The 19,226-nt window shown below is 37.3% G+C and overlaps 1 protein-coding gene across 2 annotated transcripts in view; it reads left to right on the plus strand.

Annotated features, from left to right (window-relative positions):
• MDGA1 (MAM domain containing glycosylphosphatidylinositol anchor 1) overlaps nucleotides 1–19,226 on the plus strand; it is a 329,389-nt gene that overhangs the window by 140,978 nt on the left and 169,185 nt on the right. For both annotated transcript variants that reach the window (XM_026695587.2, XM_087935247.1), the window contains exon 5: nucleotides 8,260–8,392. In XM_026695587.2, the coding sequence (XP_026551372.1) occupies nucleotides 8,260–8,392 (133 nt within the window). The remainder of the gene's footprint in view (nucleotides 1–8,259; nucleotides 8,393–19,226) is intronic.

The following is a 19,226-nucleotide window of genomic DNA, read 5'->3' on the forward strand; positions in this document are numbered from 1 at the left end:
TGCAGCCTATGAAGAGGATCAAGGCCCTTTCCTCCCCTGTAGACCATGCCATTCATGTCTCTCCCTTATCCTCTCCTCCCTGTGTGCCCTAGAATAGAGAGGAGATGGGCCTGGGTCCTCCTCTGACTGCTCTTCCGTAGCCTCCTCCACAACCTCTGGATCCACACTTCCACTCCCTGTTGGCTGTTCCTCTTCTCCCTTGGAATCCGTCTCCAACGGGGGTATGACACTGAGATATATGAATTCCTGCCCCAGTTTTTAGGTGAAAAGGAATGGACATAGCAATTTTCCTGTTCATTTGCACTTTTGTTTAATGAAATCTGAAGGTTTGATTGATTTATAGTAATAGATGTAAATAAAAGTCGACCTCAACTTATAACCATCATTTAGTGAACATTCAAAGTTGCAACAGCTCTGAAAAAAGTGACTTATGAAGCCAGATTAATGACCACATGATTCTCTTAACAACCACAGTGATTTGGTTTACAACCATAGCAAAAAGTCATTGGGCACAACTCATTTAACCACCATCTTGCTTAGCAAGGGAAATTCTGGTCCCAATTGTGGTCATAAGTCAAAGTCTATATGTATACTATAGACATGTCTAGCTGCTCTGGAGGAAAACTCTACAATTAGTAAGAAATTTGCTCCATAAATTGCATTCTGTTGTTCCCTTCTCAATAACAAAAGTTGTTTAACTTTTCTGTCTATTTCATTGGTTTCTACTAATGGTCAGAGAAGGAACTGCGATTCTTGGCAGGATTAACTATAAAGCAAAATACTCATATTTTGAGATGCCAGAGCTGTTAATGATTGTTTTGGTGAGCATCTTGAATAAAAATAGTCATTGATGTAGAGGAAATATGTGATATGTTTCCTTGGTTGTAATCATTGGCACTGGACTAAAAATACATATTTAAAGGTTCTCCATAGTGATGGCCCTGTTGCATGGGGGTCTATGACAATTCACCGTGGCCAACTTGCCATGGCCAATTTGCTGCAGGACAACTCACCATGGCCATCTCACCACAGAACAATTTGCAGTGGGAAAAGAGTTGCACTAAAATCAAAGAAATTGTGGAATACAATCATTAAAGAAAGGATACAAAAGGAGGGATAGAATGAAATGTAAATGGCAAAAATTAAAATATTTTTTATTTATTTTAAATAATTAAATAGATTTGTTAAATTGTCCTGCAGCGAGTTGTCCCATGGCAAGTTGGCTGTGGTGAGTTGGCTCCAGCAAGTTGGCCTCAGTGAGTTGGCCATGGCATGTTGAGCACAGCAAGTTGGCTGTGGCAAGTTGTTCCATTCCCATTGCATGGATCCTACTCATTCTGGGAGCTATTGCTTTACATGACTCTGGAAATCTCAGTCCCTTTGTCTTCTTTCAGTTGTAACATTATAGTTGGCATAATTTTCTACCTTGCCCTTGCTTTCCTGCCTTGCATCTGCTTCCCACTTGAATTATTTTGTTGTCCTTAAGGATTTCATTGATTAGTTGCTGAAAGGAAAAAAAAAATTCTTATTTATTAGATGCCCATCCTATCATTCCTCTAGACAGCATTTATAATATGCTTCTTTCACTTTTATCCTCAGAACAATCCCATGAGACAGTTCAACTGAGGGATCCTGATTGTCCCAAACTACTCACAGAGACTAGATCTTAAATCTGCCCCTTCCCAGTCCAGCAGTCTAACTGTTATATCACACTACCTCTTAAAATGGAAAGTTATTTTATAATTGGAAAAAGCTTAATAACTGACATGCTACCAAAAATTGCAGCTCCACGAATAGTTTGCCTGATGCTAGTTGCAGAATGAGTTGGAGTGGATGTGTTGTTGTTATTTTCTAGCCTGCAATTGTAACCATTTTATAGGCCAGGGATAGGCTAACACCTATTACATTCCTTTGACAAGCCAAAACTGGGCAGTTGAGAGAGGAGGAAGATCTGAAATAACAGCTTCTTGTCTTTGGCATATTATGATATTGCTAAAAAGAGAGAGAACAGTTCATTTGGATGCATGATGTTTCACTCATCTGTGTGCTTTCTGTTTTCTCAGAATTGTGGCTTAGCTACATTAGTCTTTAGAAGAAGCTTAGGGGCAGTTGATTATATTAACAAATAAATTGTAAACTTAATAGTTTAAGCTTTGTACAGACCTGGTGGTGGTTACACATTTACCCCATGTTTATTGATCAATAAATTAGATGTATGTAAACCATACATAAATCGGTATTTGACAGGGAAGTTCTAAATATTATTATCAGAACAGAATAACAATCAGAATAACAGAATAACAGATTGGGAAGCAACTTTGAAGGTCTTGTAGTCCATCCCCCTTCCCAGACAGGAAACCCTCTACCATTTCAGACAAATGGTTGTCCAATCTCTTCTTAAAAACCTGCAGTGTTGGACTTCCGGAGGCAGGTTTTCACCGTGGTATTGTGATCTTGTTGGTGTTTATCTTGCTCCAAAGCTACATTTTCCCTTCCATAAAAGCAAATATTATCTGAGATTTGATTAGCAAGCCAATGAATAAAAATAACAAGATATCTAATTGCCAAACCTAACTTTGGGTTAAGTTTAATATCAGGTATGGCAATTAAATTCTTCATTTGCATTCCTTTTTATAGTAATGTTATTTAAAAACTTACAATTAAAAATATAATTAAATTAAAAATAAAAATAAAAAGTGCAGAAAAATAGATAAGAAATAAAAATAAGAATATAAAAAAAGGAATATATAAAAGAATGACTTCCCCTTTTATCACAAGTATAAATAATTTTAGTAACTTATCATATTATTTTAATATATAACAAATGAAGTCTTCTTTCCATATTAAGTCTCTTATCTTTAAGCAATCCCTTAACGTCTCATCATTTCAAACCTAATAGCAGCAAAAGCCCACTGAGGGTTATCAGAGATAACAATATATCTATTTTAACCTTGATCAAATAAACCAACTTTATATTCTTTCCATTTACCTCTAACCATTTTGATCCTTAATTCGTTCAAATAATGGCCTAAACTTTATTTCTTTTTATTTTGTTCATTGTCCCTTTTCACAAAATACTTCTTTAACAAATCACTTTTGTAAATCCAATATGAGTATCCCCTTGTGACTCAAGACAGTTAGAAACTATTGAACATGTTCTTCTATACTGTTAGTGTAGTTAACAAGCAGTTCTCAAAAGTGATTAGAAAACGAAACATGCCAAAAGTGTCTTTTCAAAGGTGCTGTCCCCACTTTGATCAAGATGGCTATTCTTTCATCAGGGGAACCTACCAGAGATTTCTAACTTGCAATCTCTGTGTAAGATTCACTGTCTGTGAAACTTTTAGGCAATCTCAAATGCTCTTCTTTTTACAGAGAGGAGTGATTGAAGAGTTGATCTAGTGACTGGCTCTTCATTCCACCACAGTCATTGGTTCTGCTTTTCATGGAGCTATATTCAGTCTGTCATTTCTTCCCTGAAAATCTCTTCCTCCATATTCTTAGACACAAGAAGGTCAGATAAACATATTTACTGTTGAGAATTAAAAAAAATATAGACACCAAGTTCTCCATGAAAAATTCTACCTTAAACCATCAAATTCTGCTATATATTTGCTCTAAGATTAATTTGGGGGCCTCTTCTTATTTTTTTTTGGTTTTGGTTTTGGTTTTTTTTAAAAAAAAAAAACAAGTCAGTTTAGCTGGTTTTTTTTTTCCTGGCCTTGCAGCTTTCTGCAACCCATCTGTCCACAAATAGCTTCATCTGAGATGAATGAGATTGGTATAGTAGATGAATGAGAGAATCAAGTTCTACTTCACCCTTGTACCAGGAATTATGGCTTCAAAAAGTAATGTTTTATCAATCGGCAAAAAAAGGGGGAGAAGAAAGAAAAACTGTACTTCATTTCAGTTCACATTTTTTTCAGGAAGAGGCATGTTTTAATAATTTGGAAATCAAAAGGGAAAGGAGTATAAGATGGTAACATTCAGATTACTAAGGGAGGGCTGCACTGGTTTAATATAAGGGTATTCTGGCAAAATTGGAAGAGTGAAGGCAGAAAATAGACTGTGTTAGTGAATTATGTTACAAATCAAAAGGGATTTCACAAAAGCTCAAGGCAAAACAGAAGATACAATTCGGAGAAAAAAAAGAGAAAGAAAATGTCAGACTCTCCTGACCAGGACCTAACAGTAAATCATAGACCTTTATACAGCTGAATTAATTTCCTAGGCTTGGATTTGGCAAAAGTCACTCAGAAACACTTTAGCTAAATAATAATCTTTATTGCAAGTAAGAATGAAACCCAACAGAACAGTTGAATGCCCAATGGCAATATGAGGCTGTAAGTACCTTTTATATACATGATGGTTCAGATCCATACCTCTTTCTTCTGCCCTTCCTGAAATTTAATAAACCCTTTGCATGGGCCTTGGTAGCCCTGAAGCTAAGCAACTGTTCATCATTTACATAAATTATATAATGCTTTGCATAATCCCCAAATCTAGCCTGAGAACATCAGTCTCTTGATTTACAGTAGTTGTCACATAAATTATATCAATGGATGTTAAGTATTTTTTATTCTTTTGATTTCAAGGAAGACATCAAAATTTGCAAAAGAATTTGTAAGGTAAAATTCAAAGGGAGCCAATTGGAATGCATATTTCTCTAAAACGAATTAACAGTGCAGTTTTGGTTTTATCATCAATGTGAAAACATAACCACTATCAAAAGACAAAAATGTTCGGGACCAGAACAAAAATGCAAGAGTTTTCATTGAAAACATGATGATTGCTATTGGCCCATCAATTTGATTTCTCAAGCCAGGAAGGTATTACAACAAAATATTGTTTTTAGGAACCCTAAGGATAATGGGGAAAAAATCAGCAGTCTGGTATCAGCTTTTCTAACACATTTTATTAAAAGGTATAAGTTTTCATAAACTTCATCAAATGTTATAGAGTAGCTAAAAAAATATAAAGATTTCAACTGGTGTAAGGGAGGGGGAAGAAAGGGAGGGCAAGAGAGGTTGCCTCTGCAAATGTAGATTAATGTGTGACAGATAGTATCAATTAACAATTATGATGTGTTCAAGAGACATTGTGTTAGTCGAAACCTTCTCAGATTGCCTGAAAACTTGTAATATATATATGAAGTCTGCAATCTCTTGCTCAAGGGTGTTGTGGAAGTTCAATTTTTCCAAAATAGACATTTGAGGTCTGCCAGAGAGTGTGCTCTGGCAGGTTGAAATGCTGTTATTGCTTTGTCCTTGTTTTGAGTTCCAATGTCAAACTTGTGTTCATTATTTTTTTTGTGTAAAGTTTGTCCATAGAATCCAGAGGGACATTGCTGACAGGTGATGGCATATATCACATTAGAGGAAGAGTATGTGAAGATGCCTTTAATCTGATGTGTGCATTTGTTGGGGCTTGTGATGGTACTGTTGGTGTAGATTTGGGAGCAAAGTAGATATCTGGGTTTGTTGCAGAGCCTGGTTCCTATAGAAAGCACCATTGTTTCTTGTGAGAATTCAAATTGAGTATTTGTCTGTATCAAAGTATGGAATTAACATACTCACCTGGCGCCTAAGAAAGAGAAATATCATTGTCCAGTTTGGCTGTAGTTTATAAATAATGTGTTTGAGTAGTTTGAGTTATGAATTGTAGGTAACAACCCACTGATGTTCTCTTGTTCTCTTTCTTTTTTTGTATGTAAATTTTATTTGAGTTTTCACAAAGAGAAAAAAGAAATACAAATAAAACATCTTTTTTTAAAGTAACATAATCCCGGGTTACATTTCTTCGTACAGACACAAATTCAGGTTCATGCTCATTTTTATATTCTATTCCATATCTTATTACTATTTTACATTTTCTGCATAGCTTCTCCCCTCTTTTAATTTTCTCAATTTTATTTTAATTATCTCATCTCAATTCAAATCATGTATTTATATTTTTTGCCTGTCCTGTTTCAATTATCTATTATCTTTTCTCATTAAACAAAATTTCTCCTGTAGTTACTGATTGGAGTATGACACCTTTATATCTTTTCCCTAAAGTTGTAACATTCAATATAATACATAACTTCCATTTGGATTCTGCTTGGTACATTCTTAAAATATGCACTGTATTCTTAAAAAAAAGAAAAAATTATAAATGTATATAATTAAAACAACATTCCATTCCAATTCAATTCTATCATTAATATTAGTATTCATTAAAGTCTTAACATCTTTAACATTACTTTCCAATTAAATATCATACTTCTTTGGGAACAATTATAAGCTTTCCATAGTTAATTCCCCCCCCTTCACTTATATTTTATAAAACATTAACTAATTAAAATGTTCCCGTTCCTTCCTAATTCAATTTTCTCATTTATTTTATTTCACTTATTTTATTCACAAACATTTCACTAAATTACACCAACTATTTTATCCCTCATTTTAATCATACATTGTTTCCAATTTTCTAAAGTTATTTCTATTACTAATATAACAATACAATCTTATGTACCTTTACAGAATCCCTTTTTCAGTTAGATTTTCACCCATTATCTCTAAATAGGTCCTGTTTCTCTATATCTTGCTCCGGTCCTTTGTAACTTCTTTTCCTTTCCTTCTTCCCTCTCTTCTTCTCTCTCCCCTTTTTACCCCCTTGTCTCTCTACCTCTATTTCTCTCTTCTGTATTCCCCTTCTCTGTTGCTTTCCAGTATTATACTTATTTTTTGAATTATTTTTCTTTTCTTTGCTTGTTTTTTAAGTCTTAAATTCTCCATTCTCTTTTCCCCCTTTCCTTTTTCTTCCCCACATAAAATTACTTGTTCATTAAAGATGGCTTCTTCTTTGTCCCAGTCTTCTGGTTTTGCAGTCATTTCTTGTTGTTTCTCATAGTTCCAAATCTCCATTTCTAAGAATTGAAAAACAAAGCCAAAAGAACCCTTCCCTTCTTGTGCATCTTCTTTGTACTTTTTAAGTTCCATTTTCAATTCATCCAGAAGTGGTGCCAATGTATAAATTTTTAAACAACCACCCAATTGATTTTAGTCATTCAAATATAATAATCAAGAATCCAAAGATCACCAAATAATCCAAATACACGCAAGCTGTTTCTTTTTTGCTCTTTTTTTCACTTTCTCTTCCTGGGGTTACTATTTAGTTGCAAAGTTTCAGTTAAAATGTACCTTTAGAAGTCTTGTTGAAGTTTTACTGTAGATTCTTTTTAATTCCAGGCAGTCTCCTCCCTCTTCCAGATCCTGCCCTTATTCTTTTTCTCTCCCTTCCTGCTTATGAAAAAGAAAAATTTTAATGTCCAGAAATCTTTATTATCCCTTTGGCATTTTGTTTTGTTTTTTTAGCTTAATTGCCTATTGATGTCAAAGCGGATTTTTCCAATTTCTTATTTAAGTCTCTTAGTTGTCAGTATAGGGAAGGAGAGAGAAGGAAAAAGAAGCCAAACCTTTCCCTTTTCACTTTCCTTCGCTGCTTCCGACTCTTCTTTGGGAGTGATATTATTTTTTGTAAGTTTAAATTCCAGGGTACCTTAGTTATTGCTTTTACAATTTAACCCGGTCAGCCAAAACTTTCATTTCTTATCTTCCTCCTGCAAATTCTTTTCCGGTCAAGTTCTCCTTTGTGGTGGCCATTTCTGACCACTGCTGCAACCGCCTTCCATCCTCAAGGCAGCTTACATATTCACAATGGGGCATGGCCAATTACAAACTGATTACACTGATAGAAAAATAAGCTGTCAGGAGGCTGCCCTCTAGCAGCCCTCTTTAGTATTGCCTCACTCTGCCCATAGCCAGGAGTTCAATCCTGACAGGGCTCAAGGTTCACTCAGTCTTCCATCTTTCTGAGGTTGGCAAAATGAGGGCTCAGATTGTTGGGGGCAAATATGCTGACTCTGTAAACTACCCAGAGAATGCTGTAATGCACTATAGGATAGTATATAAGTCTCAGTGCTATTACTATTAAATGAGACAGGATAGACCCAAAGAAGGAGATTCTGACTCTATTGGTGCCTAAAGACCCCTCCCTCTCTTTCTTACTCTTGCACAAGGCTACATTTTATTCCATTCTCTTCCCACCCACCTACCCCAAATGGTATCTGTAAACTGAGGCAAGTAAACTTGATACAATTACTTGAAAGGAATTTAGCAGCACTGGAACCATATGTGAGATTTGCAGTTCACTTCACAGGCTAGTGGTCACAAATAGTTCACTTGACTTCTCTCATCTGTTTCTTTTCAAACACTCTAGGGAGAAACGAAAGTCCTGAAACTGAAAAATCTACGACCCCACGACTATGCCAGTTATACATGCCAGGTATCTGTCAGAAATGTGTGTGGCATCCCTGATAAGACAGTCACCTTTGAGCTGACCAACACAACTGGTAAGTCATAGAAACCCAATAATAATGGGATTGAGAAATGGTTCTCTCTCATCCATCAAGATCAATGGGGGAAGAAGCCCTTTTAAGGTTTTCTTTTTTCAAGAGATAAATGATGGCAAAAGAAATGGAGGGAAGTTTGATCAGGTGGGCCTCAGATTTCTTAGGAATCTTTCTAAGTAGATGAAAATTGTTTGGAGGGAAGGGGGTAATTGTTATGGCAATTACCATTGTTTCCTCCAATTCCTGTTGCTGAAGTCTGTAGGAGTCCACATTTTGTGGAGAAGAGTCGCCAAATTTTAATAGTGCAATGTGATAATGTTTTGGAGAGTTCGGTATTAAATACTTGCTTCTTAATTTTGTTTGTTTCTCGGCTACCTGTATTTTTAACTTTTGTATCTCTTATTGTTTTTATTTAATTTGAATTCTATTTACTGCCACTAATTGAGAAGGATCCATATGAAATGGATAAATAAATGCTGTGGGGTCCTTGTGTGGTTCACAAGCTGTTAATTGGCCACATTTTTCCTTTAAAAATATACGTGGACGTCTAATACTAACGTAACTTCTAATATTTCCCTATGTTTGCACTTATGAGAACTTTTTTTTTTAAATGAGGTTTTGAGGATAAAATCTTATAACCGAAAAAGCTCTAGTTTTAGATCGAACAATACCCATCTCTGTTTTGGATCTGGGTCATTTTGTGTTCTGAGTTGCTTCCTTATTATTCTGTGATGTTTTAAAAATCAACCTCCAAATTGCTTGTAGACTTCATTTTTCAAGTGTACTTTCTCTTGAGATACCATTCAATTTATCTCTCCAAAATGTTTGTTTTAAATATGTTTTGATACATTTTTTTGAAGTGCATCCGTGTAACCCTCAATAGAGGACATATCTAGCTTTGTAGTCTGTGGTCTTGGAAGCCAGTGTGTTGAGAAGATAAATGGGTGGCTAGTGCTATCTCAGGGGTAGACATTCTTTTGTTTTTGTTTGGAAGCAGAAAGGAAAGGCTGTCTTGCTTGATGTAAACAAGATGTTTCAGATGTTGAACTACAACTCCCAGTAATTCTGGCCAGTGTTGTCATTGTGTTGGATGTTGAGAGCTACAGTTCAGCAACACTTGAAAAACAAAAGATGCCCCATCTCTTATTTGAGCATTATTCTAACAACAAAGTTGTTCATAGTAAGTCTCACTGACTTAACTTCATCTAAGACCCGACTTTTGGCTTCTGCTGAATTTCCACTGTCTCTGAATGCATTTTTATTGTTCTTTGATTGGTTTTTTTTTTTTACTTGATTGGTCTGATGTTAATCTTGGAGTTAATTTATGCTCATCTGAATTCTGATTACTAGTGGGGGAGAGTTTTGGTCTTTTTGTTCCTTTTCAGCTTGCTGATTGTCTCTTTCATAGTAGATATTGTTTCCCAACTGAAACTATAGTTAAGTCTGTCTATATGTTGTGAAATTAAAGAGTTTTCATCATGTCTTCATGGATGCATTCTGCCAATCTTCTGCCTATTTATCCCATGTAGTGGCAGTTGCAGTAATTTCATTGTATGTTGTAGTTGATTCCTGTTTTTTCTTCTGGGGTTATTGGTTTTTTTTTATTTACTTAGGATGTTTGGTCAAGCTGTTTCCATGTGATAGTAGTGGTCTGCTGGTGGTTTCTGAGAATTCTTGATGTATGGCAGTGTTACTCTTTTTGGGTCTTGTGTTGGTTGGACTATAGCGGGTTGAGTGGTCAAGCACTTTTTGATAAAGTTGTGTGGATCTTCATTTTATTGGAATATGTTATATAGATATTCTGTTTCCTTTTTCTGTTGTTCAGGGTTGCTGCAGTGAGTTAGTGCTCATCTAAGTAAAGTTTTTATGCAGCTTCTGTTGTGGAAGTTTGGGTTGTTGCTCTGGAAGTGGAGCATTTGGTTGGTGTGTGTGATTTTTCTGTATTTTTCTAATTTTGCCATTGTGGTCACTGCTGATCAGAATGTCCAGAAAGGATAATGTGTTGTTCTTGTTTTCCTTCTTTGGTAAACTGGATTCATTTGAAGATGTTGTTTATAGTTCTGTGGGTGTTCTGTAATTGGTCTTTTTTATTATCCCTAGCACCGCATAATGGAGTGAGTTCCCATTACTTGTCCCAGCTTCTGCCAACCTAGCAGTTCTAAAACATGTAAAAGTGCAAATAGAAAAATAGGGACCACTTTGTGGGAAGGTAATAGCATTCCATGCACCTTAGGCATTTAGTCATGCCAGCTGCATGACCACGGAGACGTCTTCAGACAGTGCTTTGAAATCTTTGGCTTTGAAACGGAGATGAGCAGTGCCCCCTAGAGAGGGAAACAACTAGCACATATGTGCGAGAGGAACCTCTACCTTTACCTTATTATGGTGAAGGTGTCATCTACATACCTGATCCATATTTTGGGTTGTATTTGTGGAAGCACTATGGCTTCTAGATTTGCATAACAACTTCCGCTGTAAGTCCTGAAAGAGGTGGTTCCATAGGTGTTCCTTTAATTTGTTGGCAAGTTCACCCATTGGAGGTATGTGGTTAGGCAAAGGTTGATGAGCTCCATAATCCTGGTTATTTCAATCTTTGTGTATTTGGTTAATTCAGCTGTGCTGTGGACCAATGTAGCCATTTGGTATTCTTTGGCTAATTCTATTCAAGATATGGACAGAAGCATTGGTTCCACTGAATACTCCAAAAGGTCACATTGACTATGTTTGCTGTTGAATTTTCTTAGGGGCTCTTAATAAATAGGAAACAGGTTAAGAATGTCAGTGAAAAATCAGATAAATCCTTCATTTCTTCCCCAAAGCTATAACCCTGTAAGATAATTCAGGCTGAGAGAGTGACTAGTCCAAAATCAATCAATCAGCCTAGTGAGCTGTCTTTATTTATTTATCTAAAACATTTGTAGAGCCACCCAATTTAAACCAAACTTTGGGTGGCTTACAAACAAGAATAAACAACTATGCATACAATAAAAGCAAGAAACAAAAGAAACGAAAAACAAAGCAGAAAAATCTAGCACCACAACCGTACTTCTCTGATGCAAACTATACAATCTTCTTCTATTTTTGAAGGCGATTTGAAAATGGGCTTCCTGATCCTAATCTAATACTGTACATTATAGATATTCCTCCATTGATGACAATTCATTTAACAACCATTCAAAGTTACAAGAGCACTGAAAGAAGTTTCTTTCACTTGCTGTCAACTCATAAAATATTTCTATGGTCTTTTTAGAATTGCCAACAGAAAGGGAGGGGGGAAAGGGGTTTGAAAGAGCAGTGTGGCAGCTTGAAAATTGAAAGTGCATTCCATAAATAGTTTTTCAAAGATAGTAACTAGGTGACTGAAGTTTCTGCCACTCAAATATCTAACTGGAAAACATGACTCTTGGCTATGGATGTGTCTCACTGGAGAACATGAATTATGATATACCCAGGCATGGGGGAAAACCAGGGTCAAGGGTGACAATGAATTATGTGTCTCAGAGTCGGCTACACCCAGGCAGTGCCAGACATGTTAACTCCCAATAAATCCTTTTGAAGTTTTGGAAGTTTGGCTTGAGATTCATGATTTACTTGGGGTAACTGCTGGAATCCTGACACTTGAACTGACAACTGCATCCCTATGGTTATGTGATCATCAATTGGGCACTCGGCAATTGGCGTATATATTTACAACAGGGGCAGAGTCCCAGGGTCACATGATCACCATTTGCGACCATCCCAGCTGACGTCTGGCAAGTAAAGTGAATGGGGAACCTGGTTTCCTTTAACGACTGTGTGATTTGCATAACAGCCGTGGCAAATATTATGGCAAAAAGGTCATAAAGCCAGGCACAATTCACTTTATGAACATATGGCTTATTGACAGAAATTCCAGTCCCATTTGTGATTATGAGTTGAGGACTATCTCTGCATCAGGGGTTCCCCAAGCCCTGGACCATGGCGCACTACTAGGCCATGGCCTATTCAGAACCGGGTCATATGAGAGGAAGCCCTGTGTGTACATGTGCACAGCTCAATTCATGTAAGCGGTGAACTGATGTGCACACAGCTCAACTTGCCCTTCAGCTGCGTTTGCATGCATGTGCTCGCCAGCCCATCACTTGAATGAGTTGAGCTGAGAGTGTGTGCGCATTGGCCCGCCATTCATTAGGCCCAATTCCCTTCTCCCCGCCCCCAGCCAGATCATCAAGCTGCAAAGGTTGAGGATCACTGCTCTATACCACATTGACTCTCCAACTAGCCTGAACAAATGCTGTTATTGCTGGTTATCTTGTTCTGAGGTGAGAGAATAGATGAACTCCTTTGCAACTCAGACTGAATGCCTCTGTATAAATCTTTTGATGCCAGTTAAATTCAGCCAGAATAGCTGAATTTCCCCCCGTTTGGTACTTTAATGCATCAAATCCTTGGAATCATATCTCAAACCATAACTTTGGATTTATCCAAAAAGTATCACTCTTTGCTGTTTTTGAGATTCCAGCATGTGAACGCAAGAAACCATTATGATTTTGCATGCCTGCCCAGTTTTTCCTTATTATTCTATTATTAATGGTTTTACAATTAAGAGGGCCAGAGATTTGGCAGCCCACAGAAGGGACAATGGCAATGCAGGGCAAGCAGGGATAGGATGTGTTTTTTTTCTCGGTCTTGATTTCAACACAGTTAAACCACAACAAAGGAGAACTCTCCTGCAGTTATATTGCAGCAAATTGGACTTCAAAGAGAATTGAAAGTGACTCTTTGTTTTTATTGCTTTCCTCCTCCCCTTGTTCCTCAACTTACCAGCAAGGTATGTGTGAGTTGTTTTTGAGAGATGGGGAGAAGGGAGAGAGGGAGGGAGGGAAGGAGGGAGGGAGGGAGGGAGAGAGAAAGAGAGAGAACAAAAGTAATTGCCACAGGTTGCAAATAAATTAGATTCATCTCCTGCATAAGAATGGCTGCACGTTGTTAGCATCCATCTGCTAACTGCAAAAGGATGTAATCCGAGATGGGCCCACAGCTGAACTTGGATTTTGTGCCCTCTAGTCAGAATTCAGGAGCCTAGAGAGATGCTGCCTGCACATTTACAAGGCACAGGGAGCTGATTTATGGATTCCTTTTGGCCCATTTATACATATAAACAAACCCATTTTTTGACATAATGGAAAACGAAATGTTGCTACACAGGGTTTTAGCTATTAAGTCTGGGAAACTGACATAAAAGAAAATACATAATTTTGAATGGTTGCCTAAACTAGTGCTTCAGGAACTTTTTTTGTTTATAGCAAGGCCCATTAGGGTAGAAAAATGCTTTATTTGCATTTCTCCAGATCAAAAATCAACAGGTTTCATTTTACATCATAAACTGCATCCTATTCCATATTGTTTTTTTATTCTTCAACCATGTAGCTATTGTATTGAAAATGGGAAATAAAAATAAATAAATTTCCCATTAAAAGCAGGAGAAATAACACTTCACATTTTTCCAGATGCTGAAGACCAATAAAATAATTTGTGGCTAACCAATCCTTAATCCAAATATCATGCATTCTTGATGGATAGAATAACTCAATATTCCCTCTCTAAATTTTCCATTTAATGGACTACATTTATATGATCTCGCTTTTAAAATGATCCCTTTGGTATTTTCCAATTCAAAAATGTAGTCAAAAAGTAATACCTATGTTTTCCCCAAAATAAGACTCAGTCTTATATTTTGGGGTGCGCAAAAATAAGCACTAGGGCTTATTTTCAAGGAAACATGATTTCAGGGTGATCAGAGTGGCTGGTTTGCATTCCCCAGTGTGCAAACAAGAGGCGGCAAGCATGCGAGGACTGATGGTATCCATCAGCAGCTGCAGCCCATCAGTTTCTTGATCAGCACACTCTGGGGCTGTGCAGCCCATGCAGTGCAGGTGAGTTACCTGTTCAAGCAGCAGGTAGAGGCAGAGGTGGGGGGGAGGCAGGAGATCCAGACATGCTGCATGAGCCACAGGAAGGCAAAGAGTCAGTGGGCTGGAGTGGGTGGCTGGCCGTGGGAGGCTTATCTTCATGTGGCAGTTGGCAGCAGATAAGGGCAGAAGGCAGGTGATTCTGACAAGCTATATGGGCTGCAGGCAAGTCGAGAAACGCAAAGACAAGCCTTCCACAAACCCCTGTGCACTCCAGCCCACTGACTCTTGGGTTCCCCCGGCCCACACAGCACACCCAGATTGCTTGCCTCCCCCTCACCTCTGCCTCTACCTGCTGCTTCGACAAGTAATCAATTCAGCTGTGGTGCATGGACTGAGACTGGTTCCAGACACCATCAGCCCATGTGCACTTGCTGCTTTGTGATGGCCATGCCCATCCACTTCACTACAGCTTATTTTTGGGGTAGGGCTTATATTAGGTGCACATTTAAAAATCAGACTACGGCTTATTTGGGGGGTAGGTCCTATTTTCAGGGAAACATGGAGCTAAAAAAAATTGGAGGACAAACCTTGAAAGTGGCAGTGCAGCTTGCATGCATTTTAAAATTTAAAACATGCTAGTTATGTAGCTTTAAATTTAAAAATAAAATTAAAACTTTTTTTAATCTAAAACTCTAGAAGGTAGATATTGGAGGCGGGTCCTCAGGGAAGGGTGCTTCATAAGACAGCAAAATTCATATTCTAGACAGAAAGGACCACTGATTTGAAAAGGAAATCAAAGAGGCCATCTATATTAAAATTGAACAGCTTTCCCTCAGGAGAGGGGGAGAGATATGCCACCACCTATTTCCTGTTTACAACACAGTCCTTTCATCAATCTCAAGAAGATTCTACACCTGTTTACATTCTGATTCAGATGACCCTGATGATACAGATAAACCCTCAATTGACCTCAACAATGAGGGGTCCTTGATGCTCTCTGAGCTTGCTTGTTTTCTTGCAGACGTTTTATTACCCTAACTAGGCAACATCATCACCACTAGCACTGATGATGTTTGTTAGGAATGATAGTCACCTAACAGTTGGGTTGGAAATATATAAACCAGGATAGTAATTTAATACTGTATCTTTAAAAGAATGCTGTAAGTGTGATTGGCTGAGGTTCCTCCAATGGCCATAAGATGGAGCCAGAAACCTGGTTTCTTTCTCCTTGCATTTCCTGTTTTGCCATATTGCCTGATCGTCATTCTGCTTGGATTGCTATGAGTTTTGCAACTGTTAGCAAACTCCATTTACTGAACTCTGTTTATGATACTTGACTTCATTTTTGGATTATCCCTGGACTGATATTAACTGCTTTAACCGTGTATGATTTGGACTGTTTGTTGGACTTTGTTCACCCATTTACTGGAAATAAAACCTACATTTTACTATTCAGTGTATCTGTATGCTGGTCATGTGTTATTCAACATTACTCTCACTATGTTTCCCTGAGTGCACTCATTCTCCTAATGGGGAATACCTTAACACTGATTATGGGCCCAGTTCATGCCAGACTCAGATTACTGAGAGTTGGTGTGAATATGCAGTACCGTATACAGATAGCTGTTTACTGTTTAATTGTGGGTTACTGTCCTGGTAAAGATGGCACAAGATCCGTCAACAAGTCTATCACTGATAACCCGGTTGGATGGAACAAACTATATTTCCTGGTCTATGAAGTGCAGTCTACTTCTGTGTAGAGAAGGGTTATGGAATGCAGTTCAAGATCCACCGGAAGTAAATGCTTGGGATTCAAATAATGAGGACAATGCCAAAAAGTTAGCTGACTTTAAATGGAACCAATGAACAAGCTCTTTGTATAATTGGACTAACATTGAGTAACCAGCAGCTAGTCCATATTCATGGAGAAGAGTCTGCTGCTAGGTGTTGGGAGAATTTGAAGAGGATTGATATTTGTGACAGTGTAGGTGCACACATACATCTTACACATAAACTGCTTAGAGCACGTCTTCTGAAAGGTGGAGATATGTTAGCTCATTTGAACTTTATGAAAAGAATTTTTCAAGAGCTACATGAAAAGGAACTGTTTTTTTCAGAGCTGCCTCAAGTTTACATCATTCTTTCCTCATTGGATGAAAGTTATGATGATTACATATCTTCACTGGAAGTCCTGCCCAGAGATAAACTGACATTGACTGACATAACTAGACGATTGTTAGAAGAGGTAAGAAGAAGGCTGGAAAGAGACCAATTGAGAGATAAACAACCACAAGAAGAGGATTTGTCTTCAACTACCTATACTGTTAGGAAATGTTTTTCTTGTGGGGCTAAGGGACATATAGCTAGATTCTGTAAGAAGGGAAAACAACAGAATACTGGTAATCACCAGAAGACTAAAAAGAATGTTAGTTTAGCTATGTCTAGCAATTCAACTGTAAACCATGATTTGTGGGTAATTGATAGTGGAGCATTGCAGTGCATTACTAGAAATAGAGAGAGGTTTGTAAAGATGTCCACGAGTAAGCAACATGTATCATTGGCAAACGGATGGAAGATGAAAGCATCTGATGAAGGTACTGCAAATTGTTCATGTGTAAATGAGCATTTATCTATGTTACATCTACCTAAACTGAAATTTAATTTGTTATCAGTAAGGGCTTTAGTTAATGTTGGTTATGTAGTAACCTTTAGGGGAAATAACTGTATAATAGAGAAAGTGGGTAAAAGTGTTACTGCTACTTTAGAGAATGATTTATCTGTGATACATGATGACCAGCTGCAGATGGCTAACTCGGTTTATAACAATGTTAAGCCACATGACGAATGTATACATTTAGTGCATAGATGTCTAGGGCACATTAATTTCAAAATGCTGAAATAAACTGTAAAATTGTCAGAGGGAGTAAAATTAAAACCTTGTAGCAAGTACTTAAGCTGTAATTCCTGTAATCAGGAGAAAAGCAAGGTTACTCCAGTTTGGGAGGTGCCTGCTATGTTTTGAGTATAATGGATCAATACTCACGGTACGGTTTCTGCTATCTAATGAAAAACAAAAAAGAAACATTCCAACATTTCTTTAATTGGCTAAGGTTTTCAGAAAGAAGAATGAAACATAAGGTAATTACTGTAGTAACAGATAATGAGGCTGAGTATATTAACAATAGATTACAAACGATGTTAAAATTGGCTGGTATCGAGCATAAGTGTTATGCACCTTACAGGCCACAACATAACTCGTTTATAGAACGAAGGGGGCAAACGTTACAAGTCATGCTATGTTATCTGATTCAGATTTGCCTGAAGCACTGTGGGGTGAGGCCATAATGTGTAGCAACCATGTGTTAAGCAATGTGATTAACACAACAACTGGTGAATTGCCATTCACTCATTGGCATGACAGAAAACCAAATTTAAATTATTTACACACATTTGGAGCTCCAGCATGGGTGCATATTCCCTCACAAGTAAGACTGAAAGGGCAACATAGAGCTAGGAAATTAATTTTCGTTGGTTACAAGGCCAACCATAGATCATTTAGATTCTGGGATCAAGACAGAGCTAATATTTACTGCAGCACTAGTGCTAAATTTCTTAAACACATTGGGTGGAATAAACTAGAACAGGAATCCAACAATGATATTGTTATTGACACCCAAGTAGTCCCTAATGATGAGATAGTTAAACCATCAGTAGCCATTAAAGAAGAACTGGAATAGGAGGAGGTAGAAGAACAAGAGCAGGTGGAACAAGAGAGTCCACCAGTAAGCCCTGAGTTGCCTAAACATTCAACCTGTGTAACATGACCACCAAATAGATATCAGGCTAGTATTGTATTCCAAGTAAATACAGTTCCTACTAATTATAATGAACTAAAACTGTATCCTGCTAAGGATCAGGCTGCTTGGCAGGAAGCAATGGATAAGGAACTGAAATCCTTACAAAGGTTGGAGTTATATGAAAATGTTAGTTTACCACCAGGTAAGCATACCATAGGGTGTAAATGGATTTATAAAATTAAGACAGGTGTAGATGAGACTGTTACCCATAAATCCAGGTTAGTAGCACAAGGGTTCGATCAGTCAGCCAATGACTACGATGAGGTGTTTGCACCTAGTCTGAAGGCTACCACATTAAGAGCAGCATTAGTTTGGCCAGCTAAGAATAAATATACAATAAACCATTTAGATGTGGAGACGGCATATCTTCATGTACCGTTGCAACATACTATATATTTAAAGAAGCCTTTGGGTATAAAAACTGAAAACAAAACTGTTTGCTGGAGATTAAAAAAGAGTTTTTATAGTTTGAAGCAATCAGGCTATGAATGGAACCAGTCCATAGTTATGGAATTAACAAAGATAGCTATTGTAGCTGGCATGGCTGATCCATGTTTGTTCAAAAAGGAAAGTGATGGTGTAATTTTATTGTTGCTATTGTTCACTTATGACATAGCATTAATCACTAAGACTGAGCAAGAAGCTACTGGGATTATTTCACTGTTAGAGAGGAAATTTAAAATAAAACATTTAGGTGCGTATTAAGTATCTTGGTTTAAAAATAGATAAAACTAGGGGAGGATACAAAATCCCACAGGCAGATAAAATTAACTAGTTACTAAAGAATTTTAAAATGGAACTTTGTAAACAGGCTAAAACACCAATGAGCCAGGAGTTTAGCCACAGTGATGTGCAAAGTCCTGTTTTTGATAAAGACATTTATCAGTCATTGATTGGTAGCTTATCTTATCTTAGTAATTGGTCAAGGCCAGATATAGCATATAGTGTTAATTAGCAAGGTTTAATGCTGAGCCTACTGAAAATCACTGGCAAGCTGCTAAGCGTGTGTAAAAATATCTTAAACAAACAATGTATTATGCATTATATTTGGAGCCTAAGGATGAACTAATTTTAACTGCATTT

Source organism: Pseudonaja textilis, chromosome 1, assembly GCF_049901715.1.
Source record: "Pseudonaja textilis isolate UNSWEBS1 chromosome 1, rPseTex1.2, whole genome shotgun sequence".
NCBI classification, from domain to species: Eukaryota; Metazoa; Chordata; class Lepidosauria; order Squamata; family Elapidae; genus Pseudonaja; species Pseudonaja textilis.